The sequence below is a fragment of the Crocuta crocuta genome, unplaced genomic scaffold (assembly GCF_008692635.1).
Source record: "Crocuta crocuta isolate KB4526 unplaced genomic scaffold, BGI_CrCroc_1.0 scaffold206, whole genome shotgun sequence".
NCBI lineage: Eukaryota > Metazoa > Chordata > Mammalia > Carnivora > Hyaenidae > Crocuta > Crocuta crocuta.
Window position 1 is genome coordinate 50,354 of NW_027530849.1, and position 24,538 is coordinate 74,891.

The 24,538-nt window shown below is 43.2% G+C and overlaps 2 protein-coding genes across 2 annotated transcripts in view; one reads left to right on the forward strand and one right to left on the reverse strand.

Annotated features, from left to right (window-relative positions):
- LOC144235826 (doublesex- and mab-3-related transcription factor C2-like) overlaps positions 1–8,980 on the reverse strand; it is a 42,795-nt gene extending 33,815 nt beyond the window's left edge. The window contains exon 1 of the mRNA XM_077769419.1: positions 8,919–8,980. The gene's annotated coding sequence lies outside the window, so the exon portion shown is untranslated. The remainder of the gene's footprint in view (positions 1–8,918) is intronic.
- Positions 8,981–9,264: 284 nt separating this feature from the next.
- LOC144235823 (protein FAM236D-like) lies at positions 9,265–11,100 on the forward strand. The gene is made up of 3 exons (XM_077769417.1): positions 9,265–9,296; positions 9,488–9,667; positions 10,986–11,100. Exons 1-3 carry the CDS (start codon positions 9,265–9,267, stop codon positions 11,098–11,100), a joined length of 327 nt encoding a protein of 108 aa, XP_077625543.1.
- The last annotated feature ends 13,438 nt before the right edge of the window (positions 11,101–24,538 follow it).

Genomic DNA, 24,538 nt, shown 5'->3' on the forward strand with positions numbered 1-24,538 from the left:
CACAGGAATACAAGGTTATTTATTTATTTATTTATTTATTTATTTATTTATTTATTTATTTTTATTGAGAAAGAGTGAGAGCACCCACGTGGGGGAGGGGGCAGAGGGAGAGAAAAAGTATCTTAAATAGGCTCCATGCTGTGTGAGAAGCCCAACAGGGCTTGATCCCATGACCTTGGGATCATGACCTGAGCCAAGAGAAATTAAGAGTTGGACGCTCAACTGACTGAACCACCCAGGTACCCACAAGGCCATTTTCACATTTAAGAACCACATCACTGTTTTTGCAATGTTAAGGGAATGAAAGAAAAGCAATGATTATCACAATATATGACAGAACAGTCATTTGATAATATAGAATATCCAATCACGATAAAAACATCTGGTAACTTGGAGGCAAGATGGCTGAGAAGGAGGGAGCTCTGTACATTTCATTCATTCCCATCTCTCAAACAGAGAAGGTCTGAAGCCATAAGACACTGAACCCCAGGAGTCTGGGAGAAAAGAGACAGAGTCCACTAAGTAGAAAACCTCATAGGTGCGTGATTGCGAACTGGGGAAGATAAAATGGGCCAGTACACAGAGACATAGAAGGGAGGGAACCCCCTTCACAGGAAGCTGCAGAGAGTCAAGGGGAAGAGAAAGAGTGGCTGAAACTGCTCATAGAACTGTCCCTGGAGAAAAGAAAACCTCGGCCCAGGATGGAGAGAGTCCTAACATCCCATCCCTAACGGCAAAACGTTCAGAGAGTGATCCTATTTCTAGCTGTGGTGCTGACTTGGGGCTGGATGCCCCAGTCCCAGGTGGCACCAGGAGAAACTTCTCCGCTGCTCTCCTGGCTCGATCCCTGGCTGGAAAGCGGCCCAGCCTGTGGGATTACATTTCAGGCGGTATTAATAAAGCATGTGCACTAAGACCTTGAAATGAGCCACGGGTTGGGACATAGAACATGGCCCACCTTGGCTACAACTGCTGCACAAGGAGATCAGAACCAAAGAGTGATTTGCAAAGCTTGAGAAGGGACTGAGGCACCGCCATTTTTCTCCTCACAACCATCAAGGCGGGACCTCAGGGAGCAGCCTGCAGGACCACAGAGGAGGGCAGACCTACCTACACCAAACCACGCCCATACCCTCTAGACAGCTGCTTTTTTTTTCTTTTTACTGGAGCCAGGGCAAGACAAACATGGATGCACTGCCATGATTAATTCTAGGTCAATTCTTTCTGTTCAGATACATTTTCCCTTGTCTCATTCGTATCCCTCCCCTCTGCTGGACTGGGCACTCTGGTCATTGGTTTGCTTAGTCACATTTAATCCATTCTCTACATGTATATTCTACACCTCCACCACTACCTTCCTATCTCTCTCTCTCTGGAGTAATCAGAACTATAGAGTGTCTTTGGGTAACATTATCTTCATTTCTTTCTCCTTGCCTCCTACCATATTCTCAATTTTCTCTCTCAGAATTAAGCCTCTTAGTCTCTCTGCCTGGTCATTGTCCAATTTCACTTTCTCCCTACCCTTGTCATTTCTCTCCTTGTATATGCTCTTCCATCAGCACTTCACACACCCTGCTCTTTATTTGTAGTTGGGAATTCTGGTTTTATGCTTTTAGACTGTCGTTTGTCTTTTGGGGTTTTTTCTNCTACAAAAGACAAAAGCTAGTCAAAATGATGAAATGGAAGAACTCTCACCTAAAGAAATTCCAGGAAGAAATGACAGCTAAAGAACTGCTCAAAACAGATACAAGCAACATAACTGAACAAGAATTTAGAACAATAGTCATAAAATTAATCGCTGGTCTTGAAAAAGTCATGGAAGACATCAGAGAAACTATGGCTACAAAGACTAGGGACCTTAAAAATAGCTGTGATGAATTAAAAAATGCTATAAATGAAATGCATAATAAAATGCAGGTGTCCAATGCACGGATTGAAGAGGCAGAGAGGAGAATAGGTGCATTAGAAGACACAATTGTAGAAAAAGAGGAAGCCGAGAAAGAGAGATAAACTGATCCCCAGCACAAAAGGAGAGTTTGAACACTGAGTGATGCAATCAAATGGAACAATATCCATATCATTGGAATTCCAGAAGAGGAAGAGAGAGGGAGAGGCGCTGAAGGAGTACTTGTTCAAACCATAGCTGAGAACTTTCCCAATCTGGGGAAGGAAACAAACATTGAAATCCAAGAGGCACAGAAAACTCCCCTCAGACATAACTTGAATCGATCTTCTGCATGACATATCATAGTGAAACTGGTAAACTATAACGGCAAAGAGAGACTTCTGAAAGCAGCTAGGAGGAAAAGGGCCCTAACATACAAAGGGAAACCTATCAGAGTGGTGACAGAACTATCTACTGAAACTTGGCAGGCCAGAAAGGAATGGCAGGAGATCTTCAATGTGATGAACAGAAAAAATATGCAGCCAAGACTCCTTTATCCAGCAAGCCTGTCATTCAGAATAGAAGGAGAGATAAAAGTCTTTCCAAATAAACAAAAATTGAAAGAATTCGTCACCACTAAACCAGCTCTACAAGAAATCCTGAGGGAGACTCTATGAGGGAAAAGTTGCAAGGAACACAAGGTACCAGAGACACCACCACAAGCATGAATCCCACAAAGGACATGATGACTCTAAACCCATATTTTTCAATAATAACACTGATTGTAAATGGGCTGAATGTTTCAATCAAAAGACATAGGGTAGCAGAATGGACAAAAAAACAAAATCCATCTATTTGCTGTCTGCAAGAGACTCATTTTAGACTGGAGGACACCTTCAGATTGAAAGTATGGGGATGGAGAAATATATATCATGCTACTCGAAGTCAAAAGAAAGCTGGAGTGGCCAGCTTTCAGACAAACTGGACTTCAAAGTAAAGGCAGTAAAAGGGATGAAGAAGGGCATTATATAATAATTGCAGGGTCTATCGATCAGGAAGAAATAACAATTATAAATGTCTGTGCACCATTTACCCAAATACATAAAGCAATTAATCACAAACAGAAACAATCTTATGGATAAGAATGTGCTAATAGCAGGGGACTTTAATACTCCACTTACAGCAATGGATAGATCAACTAGACAGAAAATCACTAAAGAAACAATGGACTTGAATGACACATTGGACCAGATGCATTTGACACATATATTTAGAAGTGTACTTCTTGAGGCCACAGAATTCACTGTCTTCTCAAGTGCGCATGGCGCATTCTCCAAGATAGATCACACACTGCGTCATAAAGCAGCTCTGAATAAATATAAAAGAATCGAGATCATACCATGCATACTCTCAGATCCTAATGCTATGAAACTTGAAATCAATCACAGGAAGAAGTCTGGAAAAGCTCCAAAAACATGGAGGTTAAAGAACACCCTACTAAAGAACGAATGGGCCAATCAAGCAATTAGAGAAGAAATTAAAAATATATGGAAACAAATGAAAATGAAAACACAACAATCCAAACTCTATGGGATGCGGCAAAATCAGTCATGAGAGGAAAACACATTGCACTCCAGGCCTATTTCAAGAAATTAGAAAAAGCACAAATACAAAATCTGAAAGTGTACCTAAAGGAACTAGAATCAGAGCAACAAGAGCACCCCAAACCCAGCAGAAGTATAAAAATAATGAAAATCAGGGCAGAAGTAAACAATATAGAATACAAAAACACAGTTGAACAGATCAATGAAACTAAGAGTTCGTTTTTTGAAAAAATACACAAAATTGACAAACCTCAACCCAGGCTTCTAAAAAAGAAATGAGAGATCATCCAAACAGACAAAATCATGAATGAAAATGAATTCATTACAACCAATTCCTCAGAAATACAAGCAATTATCAGGGAAAACAATGAAAAATTATATGCCAAAAAGCTGGACAACGTAGAAGAAATGGACAAATTCCTAAACACACATACTACCAAATTTCACATGGGAAGAGTAAGAAAATCTGAACAGACCGATAACTAGTGAAGAAATTGAATCAGTTATCAAAAATCTCGTAACAAACAAGAGCCCTGGGCCAGATGGCATCCCTGGGGAAATCTACCAGACATTTAAATCAGAGTTAATACCCATTCTTCTCAAGCTATTCCTGTCACTAGAAATGGAAGGAAAACTTCTGGACTCATTCTACGAAGCCAGCGTCACTTTGATTCCCAAGCCAGACAGAGACCCAGCAACAAAAGAGAAATACAAGCCAATATCCTTGATGAATACAAATGCAAAAATCCTCAACAAGATACTTGCAAGTCGAATCCAACAGTACATTAAAGGAATTATCCACCATGATCAAGTGGGATTCATCCTGGGTTACTGGGCTGGTTCAATATTTGCAAATCAATCAATGTGATGCATCACATTAACAAAAGAAAAGATAAAAAATATGTGATCCTGTCGATAGACGCAGAGAAAGCATTTGACAAAATACAGTATCCCTTCTTTATAAAGACCCTTGAGAAAGTTGGGATACAATGAATTTACTTAAACATAATAAAAGCCATTTATGAGAAGCCCTTAGCTAATAGCATCCTCAATGGGGCAAAACCTGAGAGTTTTCTCCCTGAGATCAGTAACACAACAGGGATGTCCACTCTCACTGTTTAACATAGATCTGGAAATCCTAACATCAGCAATCAGACAACAAAAGGAAATAAAAGGCATCAGAATTGGCAAAGAAGTAGTCAAATTTTCACTTTTCGCAGATGACATGATAGTTTACATAGAGAACCCGACAGACTCCACCAGAAGCCTGCTAGAACTGATCCATGATTTCAGCAAAGTCGCAGGGTACAAAATCAACGTACAGGTCAGTTGCATTTTTATACACCAATAATGAAGCAACAGAAAGAGAAATCAAGAAACTGATCGCATTCACAATTGCACCAAAAAAAACCCCATAAAATACCTAGGAATAAACTTAACCAAAACCGTAAACAATCTGTATGATGAAAACTATAGAAAACTCATGAAGGAAATTGAAGAAGACACAAAGAGATGGAAAAACATTCCATGCTCATGGGTTGGAATAATAAATATTGTTAAAATGTCATTACTACCCAAAGCAATCTACACATTCAATGCAATCCCAATCAAAATTGCACCAGGATTCTTCTCAAAGCTAGAACGAACAATTCTAAAATTTGTATGGAACCACAAAAGATCCTGAATAGCCAACGTAATACTGAAGAAGAAAAGCAAAACTGGAAGCATCACCATCCCAGACTTTAGCCTCTACTAGAAAGCTGTAATCATCAAGCCAGGATGGTATTGGCACAAAAACAGACACATAGACCAATAGAATGGAATAGACAACTCAGAATTGGACCCGCAAATGTATGGCCAATTAATCTTTGACAAAGCAGGAAAGCGTATACAATGGCAAAGAGACAGGCTCTTTACTGATGCTGGGAGAACTGGACAGCAACATGCAGAAGAATGAAACTAGATCACTTTCTCACACCATACACAATAATAAACTCAAAATGGAGAAAGGACCTGAACGGGAGACAGGAAACCATCAACACCCTAGAGGAGAAAACAAGAAACAGCCTCCTTGACCTTAACAGCACCAATTTCTTAGTTGACACATCCCCAAAGGCAAGGGTATCAAGAGCAAAAATGAACTATTGGGACTTCATCAAGATAAANTGACATGAACAGACAGTTCTCCATAGAAGACATCCAGACAGCCACCAGACACATGAAATGATGCTCAGCGTCCCTCATTATCAGGAAAACACAAATCAACACCACACTGAGACACCACCTCATGCCGGTCAGAGTGGCAAAAATGAACAAATCAGGAGACTCTAGATGCTGGTGAGGATGTGGAGAAACGAGCACTCTCCTACACTGTTGGTGGGAATGCAAACTGGTGCAGCCCCTCTGGAAGACAGTGTGGAGGTTCCTCAAAAAATTAACACTAGAAATCTCCTATGACCCAGCAATAGCACTGCTAGCAATTTACCCAAGGGACACAGGAGTGCTGATGCATAGGGGCACATGGACCCCAATGTTCATAGCAGCACTCTCAACAATAGCCAAAACATGGGAAGAGCATAAGTGTCCATCAATAGACGAATGGATCAAGAAGATGTGGTTTATCTATACAATGGAATACTACATGGCAATCAGAAAGAATGAAATCTGGCCATTTTTAGCAACATGGATGGAACTTGAGGGTGTTATGCTGAGCGAAATAAGTCAGGGAGAGAAAGACAAATACCATATGTTTTCACTTATGAGTGGATCAGGAGAAACTTAACAGAGGACCATGGGGATGGAGAAGGAAGGGGAAAAATAGTTGGGGAGAGGGAGGGAGGCAAACCATGAAAGACTCTAGAATACTTTGAACAAACTGAGGGCTGATGGCGGTGGGGGAGAGGGGAAGGAGGGTGATGGGCATGGAGGAGGGCAGGTGTTGGGATGAGCACTGGGTGTTATATGGAAACAAACTTGACAGTAAACTATGAAAGAAAACAAATCTGGTAACTTAAGAGCATAACAAAACATCCTGAACCTGATAACGTTAGTCTACCAAAAACCTGCTCTTGGCATCGTACTTAATGGTGAAAGACTGAATGTTTATCCCATAAGTTTCAAAATATTGCAGAATGTCCACTCTTACTGTGTTAATTTGACATTACATTTGAAGTCCTATTTGATGAGATAAGGAAGAAAAAGAAACAAAAGCCATACAGATAGAAAAGGAAGAAAGCAAAAAACTGTCTTTATTTTCACAAAGCACGATTGTCTAGAGAGAAAATAGTAATCTAGGGGGCAAAAGCCAGAAATCATCTCCCAGATATAATAAACAATTTCATAAGTTCGCAGGACAGAAAATCAATCTAAGGAAAAGTCCTTTTTATTCCAATATACAAGGAACAAATACCTGGAAATAGAAATTTTCTTCAATGTCACTTACGATAGCAGTACAATAAATGGAATACATACTGAGAATTTACTGTAACCTGTGCAAAACTGTTACACAGATACCTATAAAATATTGCTGAAAGAAAATAAAGAGGTCTTCAATAAATGGAGATATGTTCATGGATCAGAAGACTAAATGTTTTAAGATGACAATTCTCTAGTAATTCATCTAGGGATTTGCCACAATTATAATAAAAATGAAAAGCTATTTCTTTTTTTTTCATAGTTTATTGTCAAGTTGGATTCCATATAACACCCAGTGCTCATCCTAACACCTGCCCTCCACCATGCCCATCACCCCTTTCTCCTCTCCCCCCAATCAGCCCTCAGTTTGTTCTCCGTATTCAAGAGTCTCTCATGGTTTGCCTCCCTCCCTCTCTCCAACTATTTTTCCCATTCTCTTCCCCCATGGTCTAAAACTCACATGGAAATGCAAAGGACATAAAATAGCCAAGGCCATTAGGAAAAGAACAGAGATGGAGGATTTAAGCTACCAAATTTCCTGACTTATTATAAAGGCATGGTAATCATGCCAGTGTGGTATTATCATAAAAATAGACATATGGATCAAAGGATAAAATAGAAAGTCCAGAAATAGACAAGCATATATGGTATGTTGATTTGTGACAAAGGTTCTAGGATGATTAAAGTATCAAATAATTAATTAATGGTGCTGGGAAAAGTTTATCTCCATATGGAAAAACAAAACAAGCAAACTTCAGTACCTCATGCTAGATGCAGACATAAATTCAAAATAAATCATAGATCTAAGTGCAAATTGTAAAATTGTAAATCTGCAAGAAAACACAAGAGAAAATTTTTTTGTGCTGTGAAGTTAGGCAGAGGTATCTTAGGTAGAACATTCATTCAAAAAGTATGAATTACAGAGGAAAAATATTCCATACACTGTTGTCAAAATTAAAAAATTAAACACATACCAAAAAAAAAAACCTTTAGCTTCTGATACACCAGGGTTCAGTATCTCTGTGTGGCACCATTTTCTACTCCTGTACTGGAACCTTGTGACTGACCTTGACTTCTACTTAATCCCCAGGGCAGGGTCTACTGATTTTTCAGTTACAAAAACTCACTTTATTGCCCTGATCTTCTGCTTGCAAAGCACTTCCCTTTCTCTATTTCATGGTCAACTTTTTCCCTCACTCACTTTACACATGCCTCCTCTGGGAAATCTCCAAGACTCCTTTCTAACTCCCAAGGCTGGCTGTCACTCCTCTGTCTTCCCATAGCCATGTAAATTTCCTTCCATTGCTCTCTACTGTAATCATCCTTTTCTTGGCTTCTCTCCCAGAGTGTCTTGAAGTAGCAACCGAGCTTCATTCATTTCTATGATCCCAAGCCATGGCCCACTGATAGGCTCCCAGAGAAGATTAGCCCTGTATCCTCACAGTTATAAAAGAGATGCTTCCCTAAACAACGCTATTATTCTAAAACCAAGTAAAAGATTCTGAGGCCACCTATGTCCTCTTTCCCCTCCAGGTAATGTTTGCAAGGGAGCTCCCTTGAAGTCAGTGGCACAGACTCTCATAGTTCTTAGTGGTAAAAAGGAGGCATAACTACACAGCTTCACTTGTAACCCAAGTGTCAAAGATGAAATTTCATATGGCAAAACTAGGCAACAATGAGCCTTAATTGTTCTGCTTTCAACTTAGCCCAGCCCAGGCCCTTCCCCTCTGTCCCTCATATTTCCCAGATCTCTAGGCCCAAAACCACCTCTCCATTACCTGCCAGAAGCTGACACACAGACATGGCATCTCACATAACCCTCTGAGAGGAAAAGCTCTACTGTTGATTGGACTATGGATGCCATCACCTAGCTCACCCGCCTTGCTTTGATAACTCATTTGGACCCGTACCCCTCCCCAGAGCTTTGATGTACATAATCCTATGACTCTCTCCCATGTGGAAAGGGCCCACATGAACACTCCTGAATATGGCATCCCCACCAAATGACAACTCACCATCTGCCTGAACACCTCTGCTTTTTCAGTCAGCAAGTAGAAACCTGGCTTGAGCCTGCTGGGAAGTTCAGAGAAAATAAGAGAAAGAAAGAAAAAGACTCGGGAGTGGTGGGAGGAAAAGACACAGGAACAGAGAGGATGTCACATACCAGAAATGTATCCACTGCTTGAGCACAGTGCACTCAGCTGTGGGAGGGAGGAAGGACAGGGAGAGGCCAGAGGGGCTGGAGGGGTGTGGAGGGGCCAGTCCTTTAGCTTCTTTGCACCAAGCAGAGTAAGGAGTTCAGCTGATCTCTTCAAGGAAGTCCTGTCCATCACTACTCGCACATCACACTCTCCTCGAAGCATGATCTTCACTCCCTTCCTTCCACCTCCTGAACTGGTGAGTCTGCTTTCCCTGTTACCATGGGATGTCCGCCCCAGGGGACTGGAGTGTGGGCTATAGTGGTCCCTGCTGTATCCTTAACACCTGGAATAGGGCCAAGGATGCACACAATACTTATGTAATGAGTTAATGAATGTCAGGGAAGGCAGGGACCACTAGGATGAGGCTATTTACCTCTTGTTTGTTTGTTTGTTTTTCAGAATGTGAAAGACACCAAGGAATTTGTTTTTGTTTTTGTTTTTTGGTCTGACACCATGGAGAACCCATCCAATGGCAAAAGCTCACCCAGAGAGCCTGCTGGTCCCCAAGGGTCTTGGAGGAGCTGGTTCCAGAGAGCCCTATCACATTTCACCAGGTCCTTCAGGTGAGAGCAGCCTCTGACTCTCTCACTGCTCACAGCCAATCCAGTACACCTCTCCTTCTACTTGACCCAGAGAGACCCCAGGCCAGGCCTCACTCCCCCAGAGTTACCAAGGGTCTAGTTGTCACTCTGCTTTCCCTTTGTAGGGGAGGATAACAGACACTCGGAAACTGAGATTACTGGGAGCCACAGACAGACTCATGAATGATGATCGAGCAGTCACATGCCCTTGCTTTCCTCAGCTTTTCTGTTACTGGCCTTGAAATAAACGCTGTCACACTTTGACTGCTTCTGCTTCAACTTACCAACAATGTAACTTGCAACACTGATGCCAGCCTCAGGTGAATTAGCGGTTATCAGCTGTGGTGGGGAGGTGGCAGAGGAAGGGAGCTAGCATCTTACTTGGCTCTATAGGCTTTACACCCTCCTTTTTGGGGGCAGTGCCGCTGGTTTCTCAGTCACCATTGCAATAGAGTTCAGCCAATGAGAGTAAATTTTTCACAGTGGAAAGCATTGACCCTAATGAGGGAAATGACTGCAAGAATGACCCAACACCACACACACTTTTCATATCTGAGAATAACTGGGCAGTGCTTATATAGAGGGAAGGGAGAGGAACATATGCAAAAAGAATCTTTGTATCCTAAGAAAAACTCTTAGACCTGCATACATATGGTCAACTCCCAAGACCCCTGACTCAGGCACAAGACTGAGCCTCTTCAACAGGCAACCTCTTCCCTAATTATGGATTGTTCATTTTCATGATGAGGGTTTTATTCCCTTCCCAGGGTGGCCTTGATATGCACTGCAACATAATGTCAGAAGAGGAAGTCTATCAGAATGGTTAGAGCATATTCGTCCAACCCAACAACATGTAGAAGCCCTGTTAGATATTGCAACACCTAGAATCACAAGTCCAACAGACAAAGATATAGGATGTGCTCTTTAATATCAAAAAGCCTAACTAGAACACAGGAACACCAAAATATTCTTTTTCCCTAACTCACATATTCACCTATACAAAGCCAGGAGAGAAAAAAAAAGTACTTGTACAGGGTATTCTGTGTGAACTAATTGTCCTTTAGTTGATCAGAGGTCCAATGTCTTTAAACATTCATGAAGCTCAGGTGGGGTAGGGTTCAGATACAAAACAACATTTGGGAATCCCACAGTCCTTTCATAGCCCTTCTTCTACATCCCTGAAGGGTAACCAAGGTGGGACCCATAGGTACAGAACAGAGGAGGCTGTTAAGTTAGTGTGACAGGTCTGGTGTCTCAGCAGCCATTCCTGATGGCCTAGGAACCACCCCTCTTCCTACAGTGCCTCTGTTCCTAACCTGTCCCCTAATTCAGTGGAGATACTCAGCTCCATATCACTGCTTCTCCACATCCTGGGTCTGTCCTGTCCCAAAGAGGAGAAGAGCCCCAACTCTTAAGGGCTGGGGAGACTGTTGGGCATTCATTCCTTCATAGCTAGTTTCACATCAGTCACCAGACACGACTAGGATCGTCAGGGAGAGTCTATGCATGCATGTGCACATGCGCCTCTGTGTGTGTGTGTGTGTGTGCGTGTGTACATGCACTCACACGTGTGGGTTTAGGATATGAATATTTGTGGAAACAAGAAATATTACTATAAAATCTGATGGATAAACATGGGGCACAACTCGACAGCCACTCTTGAAGCCCAAGCAGCAGAGATGGGCTTTAACAAAGCAGGACTTGGCAACAAGGAGCCCTCACTTCTGTTCCTCAGCCTCAGCACAAGCCCATCTTGTCTAGGGATTCTCAAATCTGAGAATTTTATTTTTCAAGGCTCCACCCTAAGCCCAGAGCCACCTACCCACTATCCACCAGATGCTGACTGACCACCCAGATGCATCATCTCTTGAAAGAAGTACCTCTGCTGTTGATATGACCTTGGTTGCCATCACCAACCTCAGCCCCTCTTAGTTTTGATGCACCACGTGGCCTTTCTGCCTCCCACTTTGTACAGGCCTTTGGATTCCACATCACACCAAAAGAGCTTTCCTCTGCCAGCCCCAGACTCACAAGATATTCCCCTATGTCTCCCCATTAACATCCCTGTTCTCCCTGCCTGGGGGACCATGATCTCTCTGCTGGCCTTAAGTCCTTCCTCCTATGTGGGTTCAGCACTTTTAGAAGTGATTGCCTGGGTTTTCAGTAAGTCATGCTCTCCTAGCTGTGCACATTCTTAAGCCTTCTGGTTCTGCTCTGGATATGGAGGGCTCAGAATCAGCTGCGAAACTTCAAATATGTCTCCTGTCTGCTATGACTAGGAATGAGTCAACCTGTAAATTTTAAGAGGGGTCCCATTACCCCTTGAACAGTCAGATGAACAGCTAGAGCACACAAAAGCAATTACATGTGGAAAGAGACAGTTCGGCAGTAAAGAAAAGTATGGGTCATCAGTTTTCCATCTTTGCTTCTAAAATATGACTGAACCCAAGGTCTGAGCTCTCCTTTGTTGCTTACCCTCACATTACCTCCACCCCTAACTATATCATGCCACAATCCATGAACCCAAGGGGATAGCTCAGATAGGTGAGGAAAGTGGACAATTCCTCTTATGGTGAACATATGGCTATTGGAGTGTGCAAGTGAGCAAGAGATTAAACCTGTCTTTGTTTTGTTTTGTTTTTTGTCTCATCTACCCTAATTCTCTCTAGTCCTTTATCCCAGTGAATTTTGAGCATCCCTAGGAAGGTGGCAACATTCGTCAGCTCTGCCAGACATTCACACCCTGCTAAGTTACAGGGGCTTTACACATTATTCGTTTAATTCTCCAATCACCCAAAACAAGGGGAGTGGTGTGAGCTGAATTCTGAGGTCACATCACCAGCAAGGGATCTAGAGCCAAGACCCAATCCCTGGTCAATGGAAGGCAAGTGCTCTTTCATTACAGCAGTGCAGTCCAAGCACCACTATCCCCAGCTAGGAGCTATGGGATCCTGACCTACTTTGTGTCAGCACACCCTCTTAAGGAGGGGGATTCTGTACTTGAAGTCCCATACCCAGAAGAGCAAAAACATTAAGGAGATCAGAGTTCCTGGGTGACATGGTTGCCTAGAGACAGTTGCACCACCACTCACTATCCAATCTCATCTGATACCACACACTACTGGGGAATTATTTCTACTAATAAAACAATGGTGGTAACTCAATGGGAAAAAAGAATTACATCTACTGTACCTTCCACCTACTGCTCCCTATGGCCCCCTGAGACAATTCTACAGACCTCCAGGGAGCTCCCTAACACAGTTTGAAAACCACTGGTCTCATGCAAAAAGATGCAGTAGGCCTTTCAGGCACAGAATAATGAGTGAGCAAACGCCATAGGGATCCTTATCAAATCACATTATTCTTCTGTTTTATTACTGAAAACAGTAAAAGCTGCCTCTTGCCAGGACTTCCAGCATGGGACCCTCCACTTCGTAAGGTGGGAAGCTCAATGTTTTAGCCGTCTCAAAGGAGAGCACACTTGTGAAGACCAGTCCCACTCTTGAAAGACCATCCTCTCTGCACCAGTCATAAAGAGGGACTCGGTTTTTCTGTGACTCCGGTGTGAGGAAATGCACTGAGATCTCATCAGTGGGGTCCAACGTGAGCTTTGCTTGTATCCATGACCCTGTCAGCTAATTTTGTTCATCCCTGGCCATCTTCAGACACTCCTAGTCTCAGTCACAGACACAAGACAGGCAAGACAGAATGCCCTCTCACTTGTGGGTTTTAAAATGTGTGCTAAGGGGCACCTGGGAGGCTCAGTCAGTTAAGCGTCTGACTTCGGCTCAGGTCATGATCTCACAGTTCATGAGTTCAAGCCCCACGTTGGGCTCTGTGCTGACAGCCCAGAGCCTGGAGCCTGCTTCAGATTCTGTGTCTCCCTATCTCTCTGACCCTCCCCTGCTCACACTGTCTCTCTCTCTCTCTCTCAGAAATAAATAAAACATTAAAAAATTTTTAAAATAAGATAAAATAAAAATGTGTGCTTAAAAGTAGTGGAGGAGGGGGTGGAAGCAAGGGGCATGATTTGAGGGATGTTTCACATAGGAAAGATAGGGTGGCACTGTCTTAAGGGTCTTATGGAGATGGGTCTGGGAGAGAAAAGGCAAAGAGGAGCCAAGGATGACACTCAGGTTTCCATCTTGAGTGACTGGTGGCCTGGAGTTTCCATTCACCAAGATAAGGATTACAGGTGGAGAAGCAGGACTCATGAGAGGCTGAAGACGTCAGTTCTGGACTTGGATTCTGCTAAAATTCATAGAGCAGATGGGTTGGTGAGCAGATACGTTAAATATGCTCTCAATGACAAAGGAAATAAAAAAGAATTCTACCCCACTTGGGGAATGGATACCTCTTCTGTTTTATTATGTATGTATGTATTTTACATACATGATAATACACATAATGGTGATGTGTATGGTATGAAGGTGGGGCTCGATATTGGCAATTCTTCACCAATATTGGTAATACTTGTATGAAACATTGATGTGAACAGAAGAGGCTACCTTAGGCCCTGACTGGCCACTCAAGAGCTGACAGGACCCTATATGTTTCAGGAACACCCATAAACCATTCGTGGCACACACCATGGAGCATGGATTGCAAAGCATTGACCTTGGGTTACTTACTCACAAGTGTCCTCTGGGGGTGATGAGGGGAATATAACCTGTCTCTTCCTAGAGGCAGGAACTAAATTTAGGAATCATAATCCTTATGTTCTCTATTTGCCGTGAGAACTAAATGGGGTAAAACATGTGAAGGAGTGCCAGGCAAGACCTGGCACCCAGTAACAGAGACCTATCATATTTACCTGGAGAACAGAAGCCATGATTTTGGGGGGTGGTATTTGTAACTCTGCCAGGCATATTATCAGCATCAGGCATTTAATAATGAGTAGTAATAACAGTTACCATTTATCTCATATGGACCAGAAAGAGCTCTGTTGTTGCGTTTTCTGCAGTTGACTGGATCAGTAATCAGTTGGATTTGTATCATGCTTCATGCCTTCCTAATGTCAGATGCTGTCAGATTTACCTCATTACTCTCCACAGCATTCCCAAGGGGTTAAGGACTAATGTTGTTACACTTTTGGGGGGACCAATATAGGAATTCATAGGAATAATTGTTTCTGCCTCACGGAAGGGCTGTGAGGATTAAATGGGATGCCCCTTCCACAGTAGCAGGTGTTGAACTGGCCCCAGAGCCAACACTCAGCAGCTTCCTTGAGGTTAGGCCCTTTGGGGTATGCTTTGGATTTCACTTGTCCTCCAGACCTGGCCCAGCAGCCATTTGCATGAAAATCATGAAGACACTAGCAATAGCTGAGAGCTTGCAATGAGGAGGACTACGGGCTGCCAAAATGACTGCTGGAGGAATATCACATCTTCTTTTTCAACCCAGCTGGGGCCCAAGAATTCCCCTTCACCCCAACTCATGAAGTGAGGACCAGACCTATTGTTTTGATTTTAGAGAAGAGGCCAGGAGAGAGTCAGTTACTTGGCCAAGGTCACAGTGATGGGTCTGGTCTGGCCTTCAGATCTCCTTACCCTAATTACAGTGTTCTTTTGTCCAGCAGACCCAATATCATGTCTCATTCTTCTGCAATACCTTGTTGTGGGGGGTTAAAGTAGGTACATTCTTTGGCGGGTAAACAGGAGCTAGTTTTGCTATATACTTTATTCCCTTTATGCCTGGGAGAAGGCAGGTGTGAAGGGGCATTAGTGTTAGCTGACAGCCTACTATGAGCCCAACTCATTAGTTCGTTTCTGATTCTTGCACATGCAAAGTTTAGGATCCCCAATTAGCATCTGGGGGTAAATCATTGCACCCTCTCAAAGGTTTGTACTCTGAATTTGAAAATTGTGGCAAGTATTACAACTTTGTATGGCTGTGGTGGGGACGAAATAAAGCAGCCAGTATGTATACCCCAAATGAAAAGCAGCCATATGAGAAGACAGAAGAAATAAGATGAAAAAGGAAGTGAGATGCTGGGTGCAAATATGTTCTTCAATTAGAACTGATTAAAGAATCATATTCAGGATATAAAGAGAACTCTGGTGAAACAACTCAAGAAACATACATCCACACACACACACACACAAAAGCAGCAATAAAAAAGTTAGCAACAAATTGAACAGGCCATTTATGGCACTACAAATGGCCAATATAAAAGGAATAGGAGCTCAACAGCACAGGTAACAATGGAGATAAAACAGCAGTGAGGTTACATTTTTCAAATTGCAAATTGACAAACATTTAAAAAATTAATGATGCCAAGTGGGTATCACACACTGATGTTGGGTGAATTGGTGCAGATTCTTTGGAGTCAATTTACCTGGGATTAACCAACTACAATATATTTACCCTACTGTGCATCTCCAAAGTCTCCTCCTTCTTGCTGCCACAGGCCAAAACTGGAAGCAGACTGGGACAACTGATGCTTCCTGGAACAGGGCCATGGGGACTCAGATGTCACAGCCTTAAGACCCACTGCAGTGTTCTGGAAAACCTGTTTGGAGCCCTGGACACTTCATCAAGGTCAGGACCTTTGGGGGGATTCCCAGAGTTGAGCCTGAGCCTTGATGGAACAGCCTGATGCTCAAGGATTACAGACAAAGGTCTTGGGGTTCCTGTGAGACACAAATTTCTATATCTGCACTTCCTTCAATTATCCTACCTTGGCTTTCGCTAACACATGGAAGAGAAACCTGGACTTTGACTATGCATCCCCAACAAAGCTGGGGCTCTGCTCATTGTGAATTCAGGGGCAGTTTCAGAAATTTGGCAGAGCCTTCCTGTCTTCAAACTGAGTTTCTGGATATGAGGAGAGGGCTCATGGGGAGAAAGTACAATTGACAATGACCTGGGTTTGAATTTCATTAGAACTCAAAATAATGCACAAATCAGACTTCCCTTAAGTCTTTAGGCTTATGTATTCATAATAGAGTAATGTGAAATTGAGAGCCATCACTTTCAATTAGCCATTTAACCATCTATGTTAAAGTAGAGTGGGGAAGCCGGAAGCCTGATTAGAGTGGGTTTCAGGGAGAGTGAGGGAGAGGAAAGGGAAACGATCATATTAGTCAATGAAGCATCTCAGCACTTGAAGGAGTGTCAGAGAATGCTTGAACACAATGTGCTCATCTACAGGATGGGATGGTGAAATCTCAGGGAGGTGGGATGGAGTTTCAAGAAGGGGACAGGCCCTTAGCCTCTCTACACCCAGAAGAAGGAAGAGCTCTGCTGGCCTCTGACAATAACACCCTTCACACACAACATGCACATCACACTCATAGAAAACATGAACTTCTCTGGCAGCCTGCTGCTGCTGAGTCCCGACTTGGTGAGTCTGATTTCCCTCCAGCATCACAGATCATCAGTTCCAGGAGGGCTGGGATCTAGGTCTCTAGAGTTCACTATTGTATTCCCAGTGTCCAAAACTAAGCCTTGTGTGCACGTAGTAGGCTCTCAACAAACACTTGATGAAAGAAGAATGAGTGTAAGTTCTGGCCAGAATGATTTTTCTCTATTTTCCAGAACAGGACGGCCACAGCTGATGACACTGTACCCTTCATGTATTTTGCCAACACCATGGAGAATGCATTTAATGACACAGGCTGGCCCAGGGAGCCTACTGGTCCCCAAAGGTCTTGGAAGAACTGGTTCCAGAGAGGCCTAGCATGTTTCACCAGGTCCTTTAGGTGAGAGGTCAGAGCCAGTCTCTGCTTCTCTCACTGTTCACAGCCAAGCCAGCACACCTCCCCTTCTACTTGACCCAGAGAGCCCCCAGGCCAGGCCTCACTCCCCCAGAGTTACCAAGGGTCCAGTTGTCACTCTCCTTTGCCTTTGTAAGGGAGAATACCAGAAACTCAGAAACTGAGACCACAGGACCCACATACACCCATGAACACTAATCAAGACCCCTCTGCTGCCACATGTTCTATCTTCCCAGTTTCTCAGTCACTAGTCTTAAAATAAATGTAGCACACTTGATTCCTTTGGTATCACGATATTTACTGTCCTTCTCCATACGAGCATCTCCTGTGGTTTATCATTTGCCTCTTTTGGTGAGGATGTTAGGAGAGGGTGGTGTTGGGGAGTTACCACACTACTTAACCATATGAGCTGGTAGTCCTGTTCCTTGGAACAGTACTGCTTGTTTCTCAACAAATGTTGGGATAAGACTGTGTTGATGTTGTGTAGGTTTCAGACATTTCAAAAAGGGTGGCTGTTGGGCCATGACTGAGTGACAGCAATCAGGATGGGGGACGAGAGTAGTGAGTGGAGGATAGGGAGGTTGGGTCAGAAGGAGAGGAGATGTTGCAGAACTCAAGGCTTTTAGAGGTGTGAGAGCCACTAAATTATAATCTCACCACAACAACTCTCAACCCACCCTTGGAAAGAGTCCCTTTCAGTACATGGACTTGTCCATTACCTCAGGTCATATATCTCATATTATGACACCATGTCTCTTTTTAAGCTACTCTTAGTATGTACTGCAGTAAAATAGTAGCAGGGGAAGGGCTGAGTCTGGTAAGTGCTTCCAGGAATGGGAAAAAACCTGGGCTTTTCTGGGACTGTTCTGCTTCTGGCTAACACTCTGCTACGGGAGTCCAGCCCCCTGAAGTCTATACTGCCATGGCCTAATTGGAACTGTTTGGTTCCTTGGAAGCTCCTGAGCTCACCAGGCCCCTAGACTTGCTGCATTTGTCTCTGAGTCTCACTGAGGAAATATGGGGTGCCAGGGCTCCGAAAGGCCATCCTTCTCGTGTGTTTTCCATTTTTAGAGTATTTTCTACTAAAATATTTCAAAGTTGCAGAAAAACAGAGAAAACAATACAGAGGCCACCACCCCTATCTGATAACACTTTGCCATAAGTGATTCAGATCCCTCTCTACCTTTGAATTAAATAGGATGGACACATATAAATCATCCCCAACCCATGTTCACTCATCTCCCTAAAGCAGGTCCCCCTCCCTGGTGTCTGAATAATCCTAGGTCTTCTTGCAGCTTTAGAGCAGTTCCCCCTCCTACACGGGTGGCCCCCCACATCATCTTAGAAATGACCACCTGATGTCTCCTAGTATACATGGGGTGGGGGGGGGAAGAGCGATTCTACAACCCTGAATCCCAACCCAGAGGGAAAAAGCAAAAATACCACCACAGCTTTTACAGATAACCCAGACCCCAGACTTTCCCTGCCTATAAACTTGTTCTCTTGAGGTAGGCCCCATCTCAGTGTGGGGGCTGAGTACCTCATCTATTTTAACAAGACAGGCCAGGAACAGCATTCTGGGCCCCAGCCCTAATCAAGTGTTCCATCCACATAGGCAGCTGATCTTTTGCCGGCTGATGTCCACACTCCATGGGTTCAATGACTATCTTAATGGTGGAGATGGGAAAGAAGGCAGGACTAGGAAGGCCCAAGTCCTGATGAGAATCATTCATCCATTGGGCCTACTGGAAGCTGTCTGGGATAACCAGACCATGCAGCACCATCCAAGGTGACACACCAACTTTTAGCTCCATCAAGGTGCCGTATACTTGCAGGGGCTCACTCTGCTGAAATGGGTACAGGGAGCAAGTATGGTAGGTTGCCTTCTAAAAGGGCTTCTACAGATCCCTGAATCCTGGCACTCATGTCCTTGTATAATCCCTTCTCACTGAGCGTGGGCTGGACCTAACAACTTGCCTCTAACCAATAGATTTGGTAAAAGTCATGGCATGCCATTTGTAAGGTTAGGCTAGACCAAGACTGGCTTTCATCTTGCAGGAATTCATTCTCTCTCTCCCTGGCTCTTCTTGTGTTCTTGTTCTTATGGAGAGGGGCACATGACAAGGAGCTGATGGCAATCTCTGGCCAACAGCCAGAGAGGAACTGAGACCCTCAGACCAATAACCCACGAGGAACTGCATCCTGCCAATAGCCACATGAGTGAGCTTGGAAGTGGATCTTCCCCCTGTCGAGTCTTTAGATGAGACCACAGTCCCTCGGCTGGCAGAGACTTTTTTTTTTTTTGACAGAGACTTGATTGCAGCCTTGTGAGAGATTGGAAGTAGAGTATCCAGTTAAGTCATAGCCATGGTAGCTCCTGATCCACAAACACCTAAGCTAATAACTGTGGATCATTTTAAGTTGCCATGTTTTGGAGTAATTTGTTATGCAGTGGTAAATAATAATGAAGACAGCAGGACTCTCTGGAGGTTAGGGGCAGGAGACAGAGGCCTGACTCAGGCTGGGGAGGGCTTCCCAGGGGCCAGAGTGACACAGACTATGCCTATTTCCTAGTCTGACCTGCAGTCTAGTCACAGCTTTGTCACTAATCACCTCTGTCACCTTGGGCAAATCACTTGAAGTCTCTGGCTCAGTTTGCTCTTCTGTACTATTTGACTGATAATAAACTTTCAGGACTGTTGGAAAGATAACTATCGATTTAAAACCCGCATGACAGAGGGGTGCCTGGGTAGCTCAGTCGGTTGTGTGTCTGACTTCCGTTCAGGTCATGATCTCACAGTTCGTGGGTTCAAGCCCCACACTGGCCTTTGCGCTGATAGTGCAGAGCCTATTTCCTAGTCCCTGTCTCCCTCTCTCTCTGCCCTTCCCATGCTTGCTCTTGTTCGATCTCTCTCCCTTCCCCCCCTCTCAAAAAAAAATCCACATGAGAAAATGTCTGATATATACTAGGCCCTGAGTAAATGGCAGCCATGAGTATTAACATAGTTGATCTGTGACCTTGCTTCCACCTCTCAGAACTCTCCAGTGATCTAGGAGGTTTCCAGTACTCAAAAGACGACAAATGAGCAAACACACACACACACACACACACACACACACACACACGCAAAGCAAAATAAAACAAAACCCAGACAAAAATATGTTCCTACCATGTAACATAAAAGTGTTTGTTCTCTAGGAAGAGAAGCATTTTAGAGTGAATATTTTTCTAAAAAAATTCTTCTGAGAGGGAAGTTGTCCAGCTGAAGGCTATATCCCTTATACAAAGGAACAAATATTTGCATTTCTCTTTCCCTCCTCCCATCCTACTTCCCTCCCTTCACTGTTGCTCCCTTCTCTGTGTCCCTACCTTCCTCATTACCCCCTTCCTTTTCTCTAGCTCAGTTGCTTGTTTACAAGATCCCATCCCCTCAATTCTGCCTCTTCTCACTCATTTCACATCTACTGAATACCACAGAATTTCATTATTTTTTCTTGTTTTATTTGAGATAAACTCACATCAATATTCTCATTATGCACACTGATCTCTAGGTCTCCCAGGCCACAGAAGACAGTCTCTGGCCACTGGCTTCAGGGGTACAGCTTAAGCTTAGAATGCCCTCTTCATCATTCCCTAGAGGTCGTGCATTTAGTAGGCCTTGATCATTCTGTAAGAGCCCCTTTTATTTAAGATTTTGTCTCAAGGACCTACCTTCAGACCTTTCACCTGAACATTTGGACTCTGTTTCTCTCCTACAGCCTCATCTCTCGCTACAACATGTTTAAAAGTTGCCTTCTGTCCTCAAAAAAAGAACTTTCAAATCTGCTCTGGTCAGGGTCTTTGCACTCCTCTGAAACTACTATTTCCCTATTCAGCCTTCCACTTGTCCTTTTGTCTCCTGTGTTCCTGCCCCTAGAAAAAAAATCCTTCCTTGTTATCACATCTCCCCAGCCCTCTGTCACCCATTCCCCCTCTGTAGTGCACACTAATATACTGGGTCCTTTCCCCCAGCACAGCTTTTCATATGCTAAATAGTCACTTTCGGAGGGTTAATTTGTGTGACTGTCTCACCCAGACTCTCAGCTCTGCGGCAGGAGCTGTGCCTTGTTCCTGGAACAACTGGGTAGCTGACACAGGGATTTTATATACAGCATGAACCCAATAAATGTATATTGAAAGAATGAGTCAATGAGCATGTTTTCATTAAGTCTTTATTGTGCCTATAACCTCTGATATGGGACAATGGTAAGCAGTATCCTTTTTGTTTGTTCCACCATGGAGTCCAGAGCCTCCTGCCCAGCAGAAGCTGGATGTTTCCTAAGTTTGGGCTGAGAGCAGTCTTCCTGGAAGTGCCAAAGGCTTTTCTGCATTCCTGAAAGGAACATCGTCTGGCCAAGTGTATAGAGATAGATGTAGCTGCTGCCGCTGCTGTCATATTCCACATCCAAGAGACAGGGTTATTAGGCCTCATCACTCCCACTTGCACTTCAGGACAGTGCTCGGAAGGACTCTTGGCTATGATGGCACCAGTGGGTAAACAAGGGGCATAACTTGGCATCAGCACTAGAAACTCACGTGGAAATGGTGGGATTTAATGGAACAAGACTTGGCAATAAGACCTTACCTGTATTCCTCAGCAACCCCCCACAAACAAAAACACAGCCTAGGCTCACAGCCCCCTATTCATCACCTACCGGANCACACACACACACACACACACACACGCACACGCACACGCACACAGCATCATCTATTTTACCCTCACAGAAACGCTAGTGCTGATTGATTTGTATCCTGGCTATTCTGACTGACCTCAAGCTCTCTTTGCCACGATGACCCATTTGGATCCATCCACCTACCTCTTTGCCCAGGTCTTTTGCCTCAAACTTCTCAGCTCCAGAGGAAGACATGTTTGATCTATAAATACTAGTCACACTTTTCTCACTCACCATCCGACCACAAATACCCACGTTCTCATTCTCCCAACCTAGGGGAGCCATCAACCCCCTTTTCAGGCTCAGAAAAGTCTCTTCTTCCTTCCATTCAGACCTCAGTTTCCACATGCATAACATGAAATTTTGAATAGTTTGGCTCTCACAGCCAGTGATGGTATGTCATTTATGAGATTGGTACATTTGCAGCTGCCTTCTATCCCAGCCANCCTTACTTCTCCGCCATCTTGCCCCGACACCCAGAAAGACTTGATATAGAAACACCGTGGGCACCTTTGCACTGAGGGGATCTTTGCCATGTGGCTTCCCATTGTGTCTTTTACCTAAGATGCTGACTGACACCTCAGGCTCCTCTTCTTACATAAAGCTTCCAACTCCACAGACCAGAGATGTGGAGCCAATGGCATCTCCTAGCCCAAGTCTCTGGAGGTGAAAGCAGATGTAACTGTCACTGAAACTTTTCAGAAGCTCTAGATAATGCCCTGGATATATTCTGGTGCATCTTAGATGGCTAGAACTTGGAAGGGCTACTCAGGATTCAGTCTGGTCCCTGAATGAATACCGGGATTTTTAATAACTGAGTTAAAGTGCTCTGGGTCATGCCTGCCCATGATTTTCTAATCCTGTTCTACCTCCTGTGGCTGATCTTGACTTCTACAAATGCACAGAATAGGAAGGTGGGTCTGGTTACCTGCAGCTATAGAAATTCCCCTTATTCTTTTGGACTTTTTGGGATACTGGTCCTGGCTAACTTCTTTCCTTACTCACTTAAGGATTTCCCTCCATCGGACAACCTTCACCGACCCCAATTTATCACCTAACACTGAGTATTCAGCCTGAGCTCTTTCAGAGCCCCAAAGTCTCTTTCCATCACTCTCTGTTATAATTGTCATATTTATTGTCCCTAAACTCTGAGACCAGAGGCAGTAGCTGAGCTTCATTCATCTCTGTATCCCCAGGGTCTGACCTGTGAAAGGATCCAAAGACCAGCGGTGTACCCTCACTGTTAATGTAAGGGATACTTTCACCAATACCTCCTCATATTTCACCAATCAAATTTGCAGATTTTAAAAATGTTGACAATATCAGATGTGAAGGATAAAGAAAAATGGATGTCATTCAATGCCATGCTTAAGAGTGTGAATTAGTACTCCCTTTTTGGAGAGTCACTTACCAATGCTTATCAATATTTAAGCACATATATCTCTTTCCTACTGAGATATAATTCACATAAAATAAAAGTCACCCTCAAAAGATGTACAATTCAGGTTTTAGTATATTTGCAGAATTTGTGAAACCATCACCGATCAATTTTCGAACAATTTCATCATCCCCGAAAGAAACCCCACATCCATTACAGTCATTCTCCATTGCCTCCAACTCCCAGCCCTAGGAAACCATTAATCTATTTTTTGTCTTATAGTTTTGCCTATTCTGGACACTTCATGTATATGGAATTATACAATATGTGGTCTTTTTGACGGCTTATTTCACTTAACATAATGTTTACAAGGTTCACACATGTTGTTATCATGTATCAGTACTTCATTTTTTGGGGGGATGAAAATTTCCATTGTATGAATATACAACTGACATTTACCTGTTACTCAGGTGATGGACATTTGAGTTGTTTACACCTTTTAGCTATTATAAATATTGCTATTATGATCAATTTTATAAAAGTTCATGTGTGGACCTATGTTTTCAGTTTTTTGGGGTATATAGCTAGGAGTGCAATTATTCAGTCATGAGATTTATGTTTAACCACTTGAGGAACTGTCATACTGTTTTTCACAGGGGTTGCACCATTTTACATTCCCACCAGCAACATAGGAGAGCTCCAATTTCTCCACATATTCTCTAACTTTTGTTATTGTCAGTCTTTTTATTACATCCATCTTGTTGGGTGTGAAATGGCATCCCATTGTAGTTTTGATTTGTATTTCCTTAATGACTAAGCATCTTTTAATGTACTTATTGGGCATTTGGAATATTGTCTTTAGAGAAATATCTATTCAGGTCTTTGCCTGTATATTTTGTTTTAGCATTTTTTCTAGCTTTATTTATTTCCATATCAGACATAATGGACATTGAATTACAAATCAAAAATAAAGAGAGAGAGAAAGAGAGAGAGGGAGAAATAAAAAGATCCACTAAGATTATTTATGTTATGACTACATAT